This window comes from Lupinus angustifolius, chromosome LG20, assembly GCF_001865875.1.
Source record: "Lupinus angustifolius cultivar Tanjil chromosome LG20, LupAngTanjil_v1.0, whole genome shotgun sequence".
Taxonomy (NCBI): domain Eukaryota; kingdom Viridiplantae; phylum Streptophyta; class Magnoliopsida; order Fabales; family Fabaceae; genus Lupinus; species Lupinus angustifolius.
Window position 1 is genome coordinate 279,010 of NC_032028.1, and position 17,117 is coordinate 296,126.

At 33.8% G+C, this 17,117-nt stretch overlaps 4 protein-coding genes across 13 annotated transcripts; 2 read left to right on the plus strand and 2 right to left on the minus strand.

Annotated features, from left to right (window-relative positions):
• On the plus strand, positions 3–3,842 carry LOC109335917 (probable membrane-associated kinase regulator 6). 3 transcript variants are annotated; one of them, XM_019572180.1, is made up of 3 exons: positions 3–666; positions 1,978–2,394; positions 3,577–3,842. In XM_019572180.1, exons 1-3 carry the CDS (start codon positions 627–629, stop codon positions 3,609–3,611), a joined length of 492 nt encoding a protein of 163 aa, XP_019427725.1. In that variant the 5' UTR covers positions 3–626; the 3' UTR covers positions 3,612–3,842. The 3 variants fall into 3 exon arrangements, with proteins under 3 accessions (XP_019427725.1, XP_019427723.1, XP_019427724.1); XM_019572178.1 differs by lacking the exon at positions 3–666 and having other exon boundaries at positions 1,242–2,394; XM_019572179.1 differs by lacking the exons at positions 3–666; positions 3,577–3,842 and adding an exon at positions 2,478–2,498 and having other exon boundaries at positions 1,242–2,443.
• On the minus strand, positions 3,685–7,890 carry LOC109335914 (S-type anion channel SLAH3-like). 3 transcript variants are annotated; one of them, XM_019572174.1, is made up of 6 exons: positions 7,786–7,890; positions 6,091–6,229; positions 5,432–5,932; positions 4,517–5,287; positions 4,209–4,240; positions 3,685–4,120 (listed from the first exon to the last, which is right to left on the minus strand). In XM_019572174.1, exons 2-6 carry the CDS (start codon positions 6,214–6,216, stop codon positions 3,760–3,762), a joined length of 1,791 nt encoding a protein of 596 aa, XP_019427719.1. In that variant the 5' UTR covers positions 6,217–6,229; positions 7,786–7,890; the 3' UTR covers positions 3,685–3,759. The 3 variants fall into 3 exon arrangements, with proteins under 3 accessions (XP_019427719.1, XP_019427718.1, XP_019427720.1); XM_019572173.1 differs by lacking the exon at positions 7,786–7,890 and adding an exon at positions 6,651–6,834 and having other exon boundaries at positions 6,091–6,223; XM_019572175.1 differs by lacking the exons at positions 6,091–6,229; positions 7,786–7,890 and having other exon boundaries at positions 5,432–5,664; positions 5,713–5,866; positions 5,908–5,926.
• LOC109335181 (F-box protein At5g52880) lies at positions 10,371–13,375 on the plus strand. 2 transcript variants are annotated; one of them, XM_019571287.1, is made up of 7 exons: positions 10,371–10,647; positions 11,164–11,318; positions 11,423–11,510; positions 11,694–11,878; positions 12,190–12,335; positions 13,069–13,160; positions 13,253–13,375. In XM_019571287.1, the coding sequence occupies exons 1-7, from the start codon at positions 10,463–10,465 to the stop codon at positions 13,281–13,283; spliced, it is 882 nt and encodes a 293-aa protein (XP_019426832.1). In that variant the 5' UTR covers positions 10,371–10,462; the 3' UTR covers positions 13,284–13,375. The 2 variants fall into 2 exon arrangements, with proteins under 2 accessions (XP_019426832.1, XP_019426831.1); XM_019571286.1 differs by having other exon boundaries at positions 13,069–13,375.
• LOC109335249 (reticulon-like protein B1) lies at positions 14,284–16,607 on the minus strand. 5 transcript variants are annotated; one of them, XM_019571372.1, is made up of 6 exons: positions 16,342–16,607; positions 15,488–15,668; positions 15,106–15,247; positions 14,817–14,886; positions 14,533–14,702; positions 14,284–14,468 (listed from the first exon to the last, which is right to left on the minus strand). In XM_019571372.1, the coding sequence occupies exons 1-5, from the start codon at positions 16,487–16,489 to the stop codon at positions 14,542–14,544; spliced, it is 702 nt and encodes a 233-aa protein (XP_019426917.1). In that variant the 5' UTR covers positions 16,490–16,607; the 3' UTR covers positions 14,284–14,468; positions 14,533–14,541. The 5 variants fall into 5 exon arrangements, with proteins under 5 accessions (XP_019426917.1, XP_019426916.1, XP_019426915.1 ...); XM_019571371.1 differs by having other exon boundaries at positions 14,284–14,469; positions 14,526–14,702; positions 16,342–16,606; XM_019571370.1 differs by having other exon boundaries at positions 14,284–14,493; positions 14,524–14,702; positions 16,342–16,606.

The following is a 17,117-nucleotide window of genomic DNA, read 5'->3' on the forward strand; positions in this document are numbered from 1 at the left end:
AATAGCATGAAGGTTACTGAGGAGGATCTCACTAATCTTTTCACATGAAGGTTTCTGCCAAGATTTCACCAAAAGTGAAAGCTTTGAACTTACCCTTTGATCGAATTTCAAGATAAATATTTCACAAATGGTATTCTCTGAATGATAAAAACTCGGTCATTTTTTAATCCAAAATACTCATGTCATACTTTGTTTCCTTCTTATAATAACATTCTTTTGAGAAGTAGACCTGCATTAATGAGTGTTGTATTTTGTAGCAAATACTTATTGTCTGAAATGGGGACATGAGAGAGGGACCAATTGGTTTCAACTATCAAGTCACTCTGCTATCCTGGCTTCTTGTCCTAGGAACTTTTGTTGTTTACTTTATCCAACAACCTAAAGGATTATATCCTTTCATTGTCTATCAAAACTAGTTACTTCATATTGAGCTGAAAATGATACTTTCATTTAACATTTACACCTCAGAATAGAAGATTTTATGCAGCACCACTCAGATAGCTAGTGGATGAAAAAGCCTGAAATTTCCTAACCATGAAAATCTCATGATATTTGGTCTTTAAGCTTCAAGATTTTTGTTGGAACTTATTCAAGGACGACAACGATGCTACATATATCAATTGGTAATGTCGTCATGTAGTTCAACATCTTGTGCCTGCCTTTGTGGTGAGAACATTATCCATCTTCTCTTTTAATTATAAAATAATGAGTAAAGATGTATTGTATATACCAATTTTGTTTCTGAAAATTGAAAACTCTAAAATAGTTTAAAAAATATCAAATGTAAATCAAATTAGTTATTTTTAGCATTTTTATGATTCACATAAACTATTTTGACCCACATTCATTATCTTTGAGTACGAGTTTGGTTTTTTATTTTTTGGAGGATCAAGTTGTTTCAAGCTTGATGGTTTGATTCCTGGAGAGCAACACTTGTTGGAAGGGTAGCCACGAATCCTAAAAGTGATTAGTTACTTACCCAAAAAAGGTAAAGAGATATGCTTGGTAATACACAAAAAAAAAAGTAAAATAATTTTGAAGACCAAAATGGGTATTTATGGTTCTCCCTTTTCTTAATTCATTCATTCTCAAGAGTAACATCTTTTTACTATGTAAGATTTGCTGCCACTCGTCTTTGAAAAAGCCTGATGTTACTATTGGAGACAATTTGTCCTACAAGGTATAATTTGCCACTGGAAAATCTCAATAGCCACTTAACCAGTCTTGATTATGGAACAATTTCTTGATGGATTTATTTAGTTTGGTGTATAGTTCAAAGCCAATGCATGACTCCAAACTATGAAGTGTTTTATTCTCTTGATGAAACAATAACTTTATCTGAAAGTATCTTAAGCATATAATGGTGGTCCACTAAAATATGCATATCATTGTCATTAAGGATATATGCACATAATAAATATAGTATAGTTTGGTATTATATAATTTAGGTTCGGCCTTATGTTGCAGACTCGGAGCGGTTGGGATGTTATTATCACACTGATGAAATCACCATGAATAGTCATTCTTAGATATTCTAAAATAAAAATGACATGTACAATTAACCAAACCAACTTGAACATTAATAATTTTAAATATGAGTATGTAAATGATAAATGATTAAAAACATATGCTACATAAGAGGTGTGTCTTTGCTACCTATATATTCCACCTAGTATCCTCTTCCCTTACACAGTCAAATTTGTAAATTTTCCTTCTATATCTTCTTAAGAGTGGGTGCCATGGAAACAACCAAGCCTCTTTCTATTGAAAGCTTCTCTTATAGTTGGTTAGAGAACCTGAATCCATCACTAGAAAGCCTAGATGGTTCCCTGAGAACTTCTCTTGATGCATCAGATGAGTCTCCCTTCATTGAGATGGACCCAAGAATGCCACCCTCTAAGAGATTCTTTAAGAATTCACAGATATCAAAATTTGACTTTCCTATTTCACACTCTCCTCTTACTCTTGTTGATGCAGGTGAGCTCTTTTCCAATGGTTATCTTATGCCATTTTTTGATGAATCTTTGAAGATGGAAGGAAATGAGGCCTTAGACTCCAATTCAAACATACCTTCCTCTTTACATGCACCAAAAACTGTTGTTCCTACAAGTCATTCTATTTGCCTTTCCTTAAAAAGATGCAGATCAGTATCAAGGAGAGTATTTCAGAACTATCTGAATTACTTAAGGACTTTGTGCAGAAAACTGAGGGGTCACAAAGCAGGTTCAGATTCCAAAACTGTTGGTAAAAGGGCTAAGGCGGTAAAGAATAGGGGATTCTATTCCGAAACAAGCCCGCGAATTAGTGTAGCTTATTCTGCTGATGATTGGCGCAGGTCTTGTGATTCTGAAAGTTCTATACATGAGGCAGTTCTCCATTGCAAAAGATCCATTGGTACGTACAAGTTTAACATGGATAGCAGTTAAGCATCCACTATTGCTGTCTTAGCATTCTGTAAATTTTCTAAGGCTCGAATGTTGAAATGTTAATACTTCTTATCCCATGAGGAATCAAGAAGATGCCTTGTAACTAAGATTTTTCACTTCTAGTGTAAATTTTAACAATAATTAAGTTGCCTCATATGGTTCATCCTAGTATGAACTCATTTCAGAGCAGTGGAAAAAAGAATAGTCACATGTGACCTGAAGATATATGTGGCCAAATTATCATCAGCCACTCATCCTGTCTTGAATGATAATGCAACTTCATAGGGGAATAAATATATGGTTGGTCTTGGTCAGGCATTATTCAATCTTCTCCCTCAAATAAGTAAAAAATGATATTGTACATTTTTGTTTTATAATCCTGTCACTAAGGAACACTTTTACTGCAGATGATAGTTCACTTAAGTTCTTTAACTGATCTTGGAATAAGAAATGTGTGTTAAATGAATCATTATGCATCAATGATGCCTATCGCTTTCGGTTATAGATCCCTCTCTAGATTATTCTTGCTCATTCGACAAATGTGATCTGACATAGTTTGAAAGAGAAATTAATTTCTTCCTGCTGGATGTGACTTTTAAAGAGAAAGGGAAGTTATGATTTTCTAGTTACATAAGGAGACAATTGAAATTTTTTTTGCTAACTAAACAGCTTTGATGAGAAAACTATAGAGAAGTCTTGTGCTATTTGTTGCAAAAAGACAACATACAACCTTAAGGAATACTATCTAACTATCAAATTGATGACATAAATCTCTTGCTTATTTTTTCTCAAAGTTTATTGTTATGATACCATAGTTACTTTTCTTGGACAATTCATCCATGAGGGAGGTAACTTAACAATTCACTTCTTAGTGTTTGAATCATTTGAGTCTCATTTCATATGCAAAATCAGCTTTTCTGACTTGGGAAAAAACATATGGTGTTAAACTCAATAATAATTCAAACTTAGTACGCATATTGGTTAGGGACCAACACCTGCTTATACATGTCTGTTGCTGAAAGTAATTAGTCTTTTCCTTTCTGTCAACAATACTGATATTTTACATACAATTATACTAGATCTCAATTATTTTTCATCACATATGTTTCTATGCGAGCCTTCATATGTTAATAGCTTGATATACCAATAGGCCCAACACAATTGCTAGATGATTGGACTCCTTAAGCATGGTGTCAAGGGTTTGATTCATGTCATGTATATGAAAAGGCTTTGTTGGTAGAAGTTTTCCAAAAGGGGTCAGTATTAATAACACGGGAAAAAGCTAGAACTCCTTCCTCACATGTTCAACTAATGAAGCTCATAATTTTCTCACTCATTTGAAGGAGGGTGTAATAGTTACACTAGTTTCTAAATCATGTTTATCTGAGTTAACAAACTTCAAGTAATTTTCAATCTCTTTGGCATGACCATGTCTTAGATGGAACCGCTTCTTATTTGGTTTTAGCTTTCTATTACTTATGGCAATAGCAAGGTCATTGGGGAAGAGGTCTCGGAGGACAAAGGCATGCAACATAGTTGAGAAAAGGAGTGCTGTCACTATGAGTGAGGAAGTGAGACTCAACATTGTAGACAAAGCCTTTGTCATAACATTTGTGACTTGATTTGAGTAGTTTATGGTTGCAATTGCTGCACCAGTCATTGGAAAAGTGTAGGCCCACCATGAAAGTGAGAATCTGCATAATCACATCATATATGTGTCATAAAAATCAACATGATAGAGTAACCAAACTTAATAGATATGTGGGAGAGGAAGTAACATACTTGAATCCTCTGAAAAAATTGACCCGGACAGCCTGCAAAAGCATATATGAAACTAATAAATAACTTGCATAATAAGATAAATTGTTGATATTTGCATTTGAGATATAGTTAGTTACAAGTTGTTTATTTATCAATGTACACAAGCAACATAAATGGCTTGATGTACTACTTTCTCATTCAATCCATTTCAGATTTAAGTTTTCTTCTTCTCAATTGCTCTACCAGGTTTGAGAAAATTGTGGAAAATGAAAGGCTTGGAATCACAATGGTTATGCATATTGTAGTACTAGTGTGACAGTTTAACATACCAGTGAGAAATAAAGGAACATGGCAATAAAATAGGCAATCCGTGATCTATAATCAAAAGAACCCTCAATTCTAGCCCATGCCACAGAAGCAACACTAGGTGCTGCAACAAACAGAAAGAACACTGGATGTAGATCTTTTGGTAGGGTCTCATTTGTTGGAAGTCTCTGATATAGAGTTACAAACAAGACTATGTAATGAGCAAGACCAACAGCAAAGAAGAACATAGGTCCTTCTTTAAGACCCATAGATGCACCTAGTAATGCTCCTACAAAATTTCCAACAACTGAAAGATGATTTGATGGATTTGCCACCTTTGAAAGCCTTCTTTGTCCCCCAGACATCCACTGTCCATAGATTTTGAGCTCAAGACAGACTAGTGGAACCATTAGAATGTACCAAAGTGCATGATGCAAGTTTTTGGCGACTGATGGTGGAGCACCAAGAGCTAAGAATAGGAGTGCTATCCAAGGGGCAAAGAAGAAGTTAACACGGATTGGATGATAATACTCGCGACGAACAGCTTCGAAGTAGAGGATGATTTTGAGAAGATATATGGTGAAAATAGTAGCTGTAAGAGCAATGGAGATGAACCATAAGATGAAATTTATTTTCAAGCTTATGTGAAGAAATTCAGTGGAAGGGGACATGGCCAGTGCTTTCCAAAGAATTGCTTGACTGCTAACTCCAAGACAAATACCAAAAGATGATATCGGAAACCGAAGAGGAAATGGCCACAGGTTGTCCGGAGGAAGCACTATCTCTTCTGAAGCCTGTTGAAGGAGGAAATCAAAATAAAATCTGTTACAATCTTCAATAAGAGTTTTTAATAAAATGTGTTGCATTGTTTATTGTTGATTATTTTTAATATAAAATTAGTATAACTGTGCTTAAATTGGTAGAAGGTGACTACATACCCTAAGAGTTTCTAACTCAGGACCTTCCAATGCATCGAAGTACTGATTAACAGGTAAAGGCCTATCGGTGTTCCTTAAGCTGTTGTCCTCTTCTACAGTTAGTGTAGGTGACCTTCCACTTAGAATTGAAAATTGTTTCTCAAGTTTGCCTGACCATGTTTTGAAAGAGTCAAATCTGTTATCCTTCAAACTTTTGATGCTTTGATGATTGGCAAAGTTAACATCACTAATTGCCTCTAGTTTCTCACTGCTTTTTGGCACTGGTTGAGAGTAACATTTTGATGGCAATGGATGCTTGGAGTCTTCAGTATTTATTTGAGAAGAGGATATGGGAATACCATCTCTCAAATCAGTTTCACCACTACAAAGAACCTTAATGTTGTTCTGTGGCTGAACCTCTTCACAAGAGAGTGGCATGTTGATAGATACCAAATGTTTCTTTTGATGATTGATGGTCACAGGTTCATCAACTTGGCCTTCTGCTGAGGGTGTTTCACTTTTCTGTTACAAACATGAAAAAAAATTGGATTTTTACATATCAAACAGTAGTACTAAGAATTTCAAGTAGTTCCATCAAATAAATTCAATTCTAGAAATCTATTTTGAACCAATATCTTCATTTTTGCAGGCATGTTATTGAAATTTAAAAAGAGCCTTACTATTGAAGATAGGCTTGGATATTGAAGGTCATTAGCATAAAAGGCAGCTACTTCATTTGATGATATATACTTAATTAGTGATGGAACTTCAGACAAGCCATATTTTTCAACTTGACAGTTTTCCATTATTGACCTGAAAAGGTATAAACACAGTTATGATACATCATACTATCTTAATGAGATTGTCTTCTTGGGGTATCTGTAACATCATACTTGCAATTACACTGTTCAATTACATATATAGGAACTGAAACTTGAGCATGCATCTATATGTTTTGAATCTCATAGGATAGCATTGGTGAGCTTGGACAGAGAAACCACTACTACTGCTTAAGTTGTTCACAAAGCATTAAATGGCATGCATGACCAATCATTAAGCATCAGCTACCAACATGCTTTCATTTTCATGACACCAATACATGAAAACTTCAAACATAAATTCAAGATTTGATGAGTATATGAATACATTACAGAGCTGCATGAATGTAGAAGAACATTGTCCTAATCCATTTAGTAAGGAAACATGGGATTAAAAAGACATAAATATCAAGTATCCAAACCTTTCAAGTTATTTTCTTCTCAGCTAGGATGGAAAGACTTCAAGCTTAGCTGAGGTTAGATGTTTCTGAAGAGAGGGTGATCTATATGATAGAGAAAAGAAAACAATGCTAGAATTCAGCTGAGGAAGAAAGCATATGTGTCAAGAAAAATGAACAAGCTAAGGGAGACAAGACATGGCTTGAAGATCATAAGAAGAAACACACAGACACACACACACACATATATATATATATATATAGTAAGAAGTCTACGCTTTGATTACTCATGTCCTATTTGGTGTCCCAAACCAATGAGAAAACTTTATTTGTTTAAAAAGAAAAACTATAAAAACATAAATTAATATTTTAATATTATTTCGTGAAGTTTGATTGATTTGGAACACAAAAATAAAAAAATTATAGGCAAGATGATCTTTAAACAGAAGTTTGCCTTCAATTAGGTACGTGTAAATTAGAGTGTGAACTTGTTGAAGAGGACGAATATGATAAAATATCAAAATATCACATGTACAGTAATACATTAGTGTCACTACCAAAATAGAGTAAAATGGTGGATAGATACTTAAACATGGCAATTATGATTCAATCTAAGATGATTTATTGAGGTTGTGTGATCATCATATTTCTCTCAAGAAAAACATTCGTTTTATTCTTCAATAGAGTTATATTCGTTTTACAACAAAATAAACTAAGCTACCCCATTTTGTTTCCTCATCTATCGAGCTCTAGCTCCAAGTATACTTTAATAAACACTATTAAAGTAAATCAACCAAAAATGTTATATTTATTGAGGCAATATTTCTATGAATGTGTTTACTTTGCATCTCTCTTTAGAAAAAGTGAATCAACCATAAATAAACAAATGACAAAAGTTGGATGAAATGGGTTATGGTAATTTTCCTGTTCACATGTCTCCGGACTAATCAAACTTCGCGAAATAATATTAATTTTTATTTGTATGATTTTTCTTTTTAAATAAATGAAGTTTTTTTATTGGTTTGAGACATCGACTGAAACATAAATGGGGACACGTGATCCCATCCCACTTACTGGGTGTTTGACAAAAAAAACCTAATTTGGGCACTAATGAGATCATAGAGATAGAATGTTAACATATTATTTCAGAAGGATAACAGGTTATGGTACACGTTGGGATCCAATATATTATGCCCTGAAAGATGGAGGAAGAGTGAAAAACCTAAAACCCACTTGAAGTTGAAACGATGTCATGGAAAATAGGTTTTTGTCTCCTAAGGTATTAGTCTTTTGTCTCCCAGCATTACTAAATTGTCCAATTCATAATCCCACTTTGATTATGCTGTTTGTGTATCACTAATGGAGTATAATGATTTCACAATACTCATCAAACCATCAAAGGAACACTCATCCACATTTGGTTGTTAGATTTATAAAAATGAATAATAGTACTAGTTAAACCGATGTTATTCTGGGTAAGATGGAACAATATTTCACGTGAAGAATAGTACTAATAATACTTAAAAAGGAAACAAGATTACATAAAGCATGATCAATTATGAGGGTGCTGCCAAGCTAAGGTGAGAAGAACAAGAATATGTACTTGTAATGTGAAGCAGGGAAGGGATAACAATCATTCAGTCTTAAGGGAAAAAAAAGTGTAGTAGGGTATAAAACTAGAGTCCTGAGGGTTGAAAAGGAGAAGAGAAGCATAATACGGGGAAGAGAATCTGAAATAGTGTGTTTTGATTCTTTCGAAGGATTCAGCCATATAAAGTCAAATACAAACAAATGGTGAATGATATACTAATTGTGTATAAATCTTTATACCAACAATACATATATATATTACACTCTTATCAAATAGGGTTCCTACAAATCAAACTTTAGTTTTTTATTCCCTATTATATATAAGACTCAAGAACCTTACCACCTATAGTACTTAATGATGTTTGTTGCAAAAAGAATATAATTTTTAACAACGTCAATTTATGTTGAGCCCAAAACCCAAGCACTCTAAAAAATTTTAATGCTCGTATTAGTCAAATTATGTTGAGCCCAAAACCCAAGTCCTTTATAAAAATAATAAAAACATGTTTGCAATAAACCTGAGCAACAAAGCTTTGCCATTCAATATTCATGTGTGATACTTATTGGTGTACTTTGGGTCCATTCTAACATTTTATTTTTGTACTAAGCCTAAATGTAAATGCATTAGGAACACAAAGACATCATGTCCTCTTCCTCACTGGCCCATTCCAATACAACAAGATTAATTTATTATAGGCCGAAGTTGGATGATTAAAAATGAATGATCAACAATGTAGTAACAATACAAAAAACTCTTATATTATTGGTACATATATTTTTTTCTTTTTTCATAAAGAAAAAAGTGGTAATATTAGTGAAGGGTAGTCTTGTGATGCAATGCTACTGAAGAAAAAGAGGACACAGTGATTACCCTGAGGCCTATAAATATTGAAGATATGAGACATGCAAAGAGTCAGGTATGGTTGATTTCAATCTTTTCACTTCAATTACTTTTGAGTTCTTAATTTGGGTGTCTACTAGAGAGTTTACAATAAAGACAACCAAATTCTAAAAGTTGATTCAAGAGAGTTCAATGAAAACACATCAGGCATTTGAGTTAAGGAGAATTAGTAGCACAGCACAAGTTAGCATTTGTATTAGACATGTGTAATAGAAGACTGAATGTATAAAGGATTTCATGTTTAATCTTTTAACAATATCACACTAATGGAAGAATGAAACATTGCTCTCTTGCAAGTTGCAACTGAATATTTATTTCCATGCATAGAAATTGATTGATGAATGTGTAAATGCAGGTTGGTGCAAGTTTCGCAGCAGAAGGATCAAAAATGAGTGAGCTAAAGCAGTGGAATGATAATGAGGAAGTTGGTTTTTCAAACAATGTGTAGATCATCATGCATCAAGTTAGGGGATATGTTAGTAATATATACAAAACCATAGGTCACAGGTGCATTAAATATGAGCAACAATCTCAGACAGTAGAACTTTGAATATTCATGATTGTGTAGCTGCAATGCTTATAAACTTTGTATATTCATAAGGAAATGTTGTTACTCTGAGCCTTTTGTTAATGAACCAAGATCTTACCATTATTTTTTCAAATTGTATGGATTGCAATTTGCAAAACAATGAAGTACTATTAAGGATGGAGCTATTCTATAAAATTATGATTGATCCATAAATGTAAATAGGCATTTGTGAGTGCCAACAACATTATTCTCACTGATTCTTAAAATCTGCAAAAGATTGTATTAAATGTTGACAATTGTTGTAATTTAATATTTTGTTTTAGAAGATAGTCAACAAATAATTACAACAAATTAATTGAGTTTTCATCATGCCAAACACTGTCAACTATGCAGTATGCACCACCAAAAGGGAACAAAATCAAATGATTATTAGACTATAAGAATTACAAATATTTAAACAAAAAATAATAATGAATAAAATTATCAAAAATCAGTTAATATTTTAATGTTCTCAAAAAACATATTTCCATTTTGAAAAAATGACAAAGACAAAGGGAGTGAACAATGAAGGTGATTGAATGATTGAGAAAAGGGATCATCAAAATTTACACTCTGGAATTGGATAAAGTAATTATGGAAAGTGCTATGTTTTATATAATTAAACAGTGTATATATATAGTTAATTAGGTGGTGTATGATTATATAGGCATGAAGCTTGAACAGAATTAGGTTTATATTAAAACAGCACCCTCTCTTTCTCTCTCTCTCTCTCTGCTCCTAAATTGAATTGAATTGAATTGAATTGAATTTGAGAAAATGTCAAATCCAATGGAGAGGTATCATAAACTGGAGCTAAAAGAGTCTCTTTCAAAAATCTACAGATACCCAATTGCGTGTAAAGAACTCAGCTTTATTCTGAGACACGCTTTTCATCAATTCCCCAAAAATCTTCAATCCATCATCTTCCAAGATACCCTCTCTGCGTTCCGTCTCCTTCCTCAGTATGTAATTAACTATCTATCTCTCTCTTTCTTTTTTCATCATTTATTCAAAATATTCTTTTTTTATTTATTTCATTGTTGACCTATTTTAATTAATTATTTATTTCCAAAGTTATGTTCTTAATTTCATCCGTTACATGTTCACTTGGATTAGAAGTTAGAGCTGAGACTGGTATAGGAGAATTTCAAGTAGTCATGGAAAATTTATGCCTTTTTATATTACTGATAGAAACCAACATGTTTGATTTTTATATTTACTGAGGGTCGATTTGGGAGCTAGGTTTTGGAGGGAAAGAAATGGAAACGGAAGGCATCGAGTCATGAAATAGACTCTGAAGCCTTCCTTTCGTATCATTCGGTTAAAAAAACTAACTCACAAATAGACTCTAAGGGGTACAAGTGGCTGTCACTAATTATAATCTATGGTAACAGTATATTAATGAGCAACTAAGTGCAGTCTCCATGGACCACTTTGCCTCATTATTTTTATATTTTTAATGTTGTCTCTAATTCTAGAATGCAGACTCAGAGTGCTGTTTCAGCTGCTCATTTGCTCCTTCAGAGTGTAGAAACTGCACTACCAAAGCAGAAAAGGAATATGGCTGTCACAGAATTTAAGCAAGCCATGATTGCTCATAAGAGGTTCGGTAAAGCACACCGGGTAGAAAAAGGTTAGATTATGACTCATTATGTTTAAGAAAGTTCTTTGCTCTATTTTACTGAAGAAGGTAAAGAAATCATGTTTAAGATGTTTCTTTTTTTCCATGTATTTCAGGTTCACTCCAATTGCCATATGATACTCTTGTGCACATTTTCAGTTTTCTAGATATGCAGTCTTTGGTCTCTGTGGGGCAAGTCTGCTGGTATTACTTTGTTCATTAATGTACATGATATGTATTGCATCAACTGATAATCTTACTTCACATTTTTATTTTTGAGCATTTGATATATATTGCTTTAGCCAGTTCAATAAATTTGTAATGCATGTGTATGTTCTTATATATCATTATCAATTCATTGGTGACTCATCGATCTTGCATTTTCAGGTCATGGAACTTCGCTGCGAATGATAACCATCTTTGGGAGTTGCAGTATGGTGTACTTTATAGTAGTGTTGCTAGACAGCAACCTATGAGACTGGTTGAAGACAGGAACAATAGGACTCCGAAGGAACCGATAGATACTAGAAGCGGTACTTACTGGAAAGAGGCAGTTAAAGGAGCATATACTGGTAAGCCTACTTTTGGTATCTTACAATACAAGAAATTCAATTTCAGTTGGTTTCTCTGTTTACTTCCAATGCTTTCGCTGTCAACTAATGGGATAACAGTGAACTATGGTGGGACTAGAAAAATTCAGAAACTGGATTCTTGCATTTCAAGTTATTTTTCATCAATTCTATTTTCATGCTTTGAATGAAGAATAAAAGCCACTCTTTCTCTTACAGACGTGTACCCATACTTGCACATTAAAAAATGTATCGTACTAAGTTGCACTTTTAGAATTATCTCTTCTCATCTTACTAAGTCTACTTTGATATAGGAGCATTATCTATGAAATTAACAGCCAATCGGGGATACTGTGGACACTGTAAAACCATAGTTTGGCTAAATAACTCAAAATGCCCCAATGTGCATTGTGGAATAGTATCTGAAACTCGAGATATTAAGGCCGTAACAGCATTTCAGGTATGTTTTGTACTGTATTTCCTATTTAGCCACTTCATACTAGTTCATTTTTTATATTTACTAAGGGACAAGGGGATATGCGGTTTAATAGACGATCAAGCCTCTAACATTATCATTACTCCCCAGTCTTAAAAGGTTGTAGCTGGTGCCAATTAAGTTATAAGGTCGTTGACATTGTAGTAGTAATTTTATTTGTGGATGTAAACAGGGAAAAGCTTCTCTGTGGTTAGCTTGTTCGTAAACTGAGCAAATAAAGCTGTATCCCCTTTTGATTTGATCTGAAGTGCATTGTTAATTTGACACATTTAAATGATATAAGAGTTGATACATTCATTACTATTTTGATTTACAAAGAAGCTCACTTTAGAGGAGCCTTACCCTGTAAAGTGTAAACCAATATGATTTCTGTTATCCTGGATTATATGTATAACAGATTTACTCTAGGAGTAGGAGTAAGTTATATTGCAAAGTCTTGAACTCTGTTCATGAGCAGAGTTTTTTGGGTTGTTTACGATAAAGTGTCTATTTGCCATAGACTAGTTTTCCTTTTCCCCAAATTTATTTTCCCTTACTGAGGGATATGAAAATTATTTGTGCAGCTATTTGAAGATTAAGAGTACCTTTACTCACACTAGAATGTATTGTTGATTGTCTCTTGATTTTGTACAACATGATCTACTGAAGTAACTTAACTAAATAGCTTTTGCTTACTATGTTGCCCTCCTATTTTCAGGTTGTGGAATATGTTCTAGATGATTCTTTATCTGTTACTCTTACATCTTCCTCAGACAGTGACAGTGATTCAGAAGGAGGACAAATTCCTAGGTTATGGGCATATCCCAAGCATATAAGAAAATAATAGGTGATTGCTTTTACACAAGCATTCATGATCATTCTCTTCTTGTATGATATTTCAGGAACCTTGCTGAATATATAAAATTTAAGTAGCTCTAGGGTCATATTCTTTATTAAGAAAATGGTCAAGCTGATTGCACTATTGAGAATCTTAGGAATTTGATTTTAGCTGATTCCTATGCAAATAATGAGATAATAGTTAAGGCCTGTGAACAGGACCATTGTGATGTGAAATTTTTAAAGGCATGTGAATAGAAGAGATCAAGGGATTCCATATCATTTAAGAGTTTAATCTCAAAAATTTCATGTGAATCTAGAAGGTGGACATCTTTAGTAGTCATTATAATTATGCTTCCTTGTTACCAGCCAAATTTTCTAAGTGGTTTATATGGCTTATAACATCATCAAGGACTAGAAGGACCATCCCTCCTGTTGCAGAAAAAGTTTGTGATGTTCATCTTTCCATCATATATTCATCTTCAATCTCCATGCCTCTTGGCTTGAGATGAGAAAGAAGTAGCCTCTGTAAGTGAACCAATTAAATGCATCACTTTTCAATAAAAAAAAATTTCATTATCTCTTTCAAGTTTCAATAGTTACCTTACCTACCTATTCTAATGACAACGATTAACAAAACCATATCAAAGATGAGAGTGAATGATGGACTCTTCCTTCTGCTGTCAGCTCTAATGAAGTTTAAGATAGTTAACATACTGGACATTGGAAACTGTTATGGTTACTTGTTCCTGTATCTTTCTCATTCTTACTTTGCTTTAGTTTCCCCCCTCCAGCAACATTTGTAAAAAAAAGTCAACTCAACTATTTGAGCATCAGAAAGACATAAATTGTAAGGAATCCATATCAGTATTAGAGTATGTCACTGTGTTTAGATTGCATGTGAAGACTTGATAGATTATTTTAGATAATCAATTTTCAATTATATGTAAAATTGATTATTGTATAACTAGTTTCGTACTTGGAAGTTTGCTGAGAAGTGATTTTATACAGTAAATGAAAAAATGTTGAGTGGTTTTTGTTGTTCAAAATAATTCAGGAAATAAAAGAAGACAAATTGAACTTGGAGCACTCGCTTAGATGACATGAGTACAAGTTCATCATGTCAATGAGTACTACAAAATATAGCTATGCTTTGACACTTAATTGAAGGGTAATTGAAAATCAAAGATAATCCTTAAAATAAAGCCGAGATTAGGTTGACGTTTATTGCTCAAACTACATTTCACTCAAAAAGAGGAAGATGGTTCCGGTAAGGTAAGACCTAGAAAGCTGACATCTGAAAGAAGAAAAATGCAGTAATCCAATGTTGACAGAAACCTTTAGTTGTTGTATTCTAATCCTTTTTCAACCCAGCTATTGGTATCTGGCTCAAAACCTTAGCATCAAACACTGCATACTGCTTCTTGATCTCAATCATTGCCTTCTCACCAAATGCATCAACCTGGTCTTCATATTTCTCATACAGCAGTGGCAATGTGAACAGTGACAGAAACCCTGCATCTCACCAAATGGATTCAGTGTTAAGAGAATATCATTAAGAAGCATTTCATGTATAAATACAAGAACATATAACAACTAGAAGAGAGGAAGTAATGCATCAAATCTCACCTAAGTAAAACAAGGTGAGGAAGTTGAACCAGTTCCCAATAACCGAGATAAACCACAATCCACCAGTAACCTGGTACATTATGAAAAATTCCACCTTAGCTGCTATTACTAGATAATGTAAAACATGGTGCAAAACAGAAGATTGAATACAATATTAATGGGCATGATGTTAAGTTGATTCACAACACAACAATAAAGACCACTGGAATTCAAACAAACTCAACCAATTTACATGGTTTCATCAGGAAAAAAAAGCTTTACACAAGGATGAAAGGAGGAATTAACTTACGCTAAGAAACTTCTTTAAATCTCGTCCAGTTCCAATTTCCCGCAAAATAACGAAGCCTCGGTTAATTTCAATTCTCAAAGCAGAGGCAATCTCAACAATGCATTCCTCAGGAATTGCAATGTGTGGAATGTGCAGTGGAGACCTGGTTGAGAAAAATGTAAAATCCACATGAAAGTGCATGAATTAACATATGATAAAAGATATAGTACAAGACTATAAGTATTAAACAATTCACTATATTAAAGAGTCAGTTACCAAAGCGGAAATTTCATGAATGGGTTTCTCATATAAAGTTCATTCCTAAATTCTGCACACTAATTTCGTATGGGGATACCAAAGTGACTCTAAAGGAAAAGCAGTATAAGAATTTGCAATGGCTTACTTGTGGATAAAAATAGATGCATTGGACCACAAGAAAAGGCCTCCCAGAGACACAATCAATAAATGGCAAACCAGAGTGATGAGGTGGTATTCCAGCAACTCAAAGAACAGCCACAAAGCAGTGCCAGCGCCAAGTGCTATTCCTGAACTTCTCCTGTTTCTCCATAGGAAAATATCAGCAGCTGCACATGCAAGGCAACAGGGTGATACAATGAGTAAGAGTATTGTTGTATTCCTGCCAAGAAATAAATTAAATACTCCCTCTATTCCCACATACATATCGCATTACAATCTCTTTATGATATGATACACATTTATCTTTTACTAACTTAGTAACTTATTCGTTGAAAACATAGAAAAAAACATTGGAAACCAATTTTGCGTCCAAATTTTGGTGTAAAAAAACATTTTCATACACAAGATCAATTGTGACTATAGAGATCAGGACACAATGCAACCCTGACTGTGATTTAAATTCAGTTTTTCCGATTACAAATATTATGTAGCTTTTGATCTAACTTTTTTTGTACAAAAATGAGAATTGTATGAATCCAAACTTTTTAGCAATGAAATTATAATCGTGGTGATGATAAATTAATCTACAAACCAAATTCCAGATAAATCAAAGTGTATCAAATAACAATTGACATATTATATACCTCGTAGAAGATTAACTAAGTAATCGTTCTGCAATATATATTCATCAAAATGAATCATCCAGCCTCAGATCACTAACAACACTTGAAACTCAGATTTGAATCGTAACTTCTCCAATCAAACAATACTAATAATTATAATAATTCATGCATGCAAAACATTGTTTTATAAATGAGTGTAAAACAGGAGGTTACGTACGTTTTCCACCGCCCAAGACCTTGTGGACGGGCTGTTCACGGCCGAAGAGACGGTAGACATTGTTTTTGAAGGAGTTAGGCGGCGACCTCAATTTGCCGTCATCGGAATCGGAGGAGGAAGAGGAGGAATCATGGAAGTTGTCCTCCATATTCTTTTGTATATGGAAGATATAGAATATGAATGAGTGATGAATTAGAGAAAGAGAGAAAATGAAGGAAGTCAATTATTTATATTTGGCGGGTCTCTAAGTCCGAGTCTCAAGTTCTTAGTGCTGGTTGTTATTCAATAACGGAAACCCCGCACCCATTCAAACTTCAAATACATCACCCACCCAATCTCTTTTATTTTTTTTTTGCTTTCCTTGTCCCACCAGACAATCTTATTCGAGTCGGGAATATTCACAAGTACATGTGGCTAATTCTCCTAGTAATGTTTTTTTTATTCACAAGACTCGAATTCAAGACCTTACAAAATCAAGTATATACCACTTGAAGCAGGTTCGACTGGTCATGAACTTGGGCTATTCATCTGAAACGTACCACCCAATTTGCATTAATCTCTCATTAAAGAAAGCATAATTTCTTATCCTAACTTCCCAATGATAACTCCCCTAGCATTTCAGTGCTATGAAATTGAGTAAATTTGACAAGCCATGACATCAATTAAGATCCTTAAGGTGGGACAATTTAATAATTAACTATAATACTTGTTATGTCTTGATTAATATCTCTACTATAGAACTTCTCCAATATGAACCACTATACATTGCTAGGTGA

Bases quoted from the DNA above. Each gene is read 5' to 3' on its own strand.
- LOC109335917 (XM_019572178.1), top strand. From the start codon at position 1,740: ATGGAAACAACCAAGCCTCTTTCTATTGAAAGCTTCTCTTATAGTTGG. The intron at 2,395-3,576 runs GTACGTACAAGT...ATATACCAATAG, and splicing joins CCATTGCAAAAGATCCATTG to GCCCAACACAATTGCTAGAT.
- LOC109335914 (XM_019572174.1), bottom strand. From the start codon at position 6,216: ATGGAAAACTGTCAAGTTGAAAAATATGGCTTGTCTGAAGTTCCATCA. The intron at 5,933-6,090 runs GTAAGGCTCTTT...TGTTTGTAACAG, and splicing joins ATCCAAGCCTATCTTCAATA to AAAAGTGAAACACCCTCAGC. The intron at 4,121-4,208 runs GTATGTTACTTC...GTGATTATGCAG, and splicing joins AATTTTTTCAGAGGATTCAA to ATTCTCACTTTCATGGTGGG.
- LOC109335181 (XM_019571286.1), top strand. From the start codon at position 10,463: ATGTCAAATCCAATGGAGAGGTATCATAAACTGGAGCTAAAAGAGTCT. The intron at 11,319-11,422 runs GTTAGATTATGA...CATGTATTTCAG, and splicing joins AGCACACCGGGTAGAAAAAG to GTTCACTCCAATTGCCATAT. The intron at 11,879-12,189 runs GTAAGCCTACTT...ACTTTGATATAG, and splicing joins AGTTAAAGGAGCATATACTG to GAGCATTATCTATGAAATTA.
- LOC109335249 (XM_019571372.1), bottom strand. From the start codon at position 16,489: ATGGAGGACAACTTCCATGATTCCTCCTCTTCCTCCTCCGATTCCGAT. The intron at 15,669-16,341 runs GTACGTAACCTC...TTGCATGTGCAG, and splicing joins GGTCTTGGGCGGTGGAAAAC to CTGCTGATATTTTCCTATGG. The intron at 14,887-15,105 runs GTAAGTTAATTC...ATAATGTACCAG, and splicing joins ATTTAAAGAAGTTTCTTAGC to GTTACTGGTGGATTGTGGTT.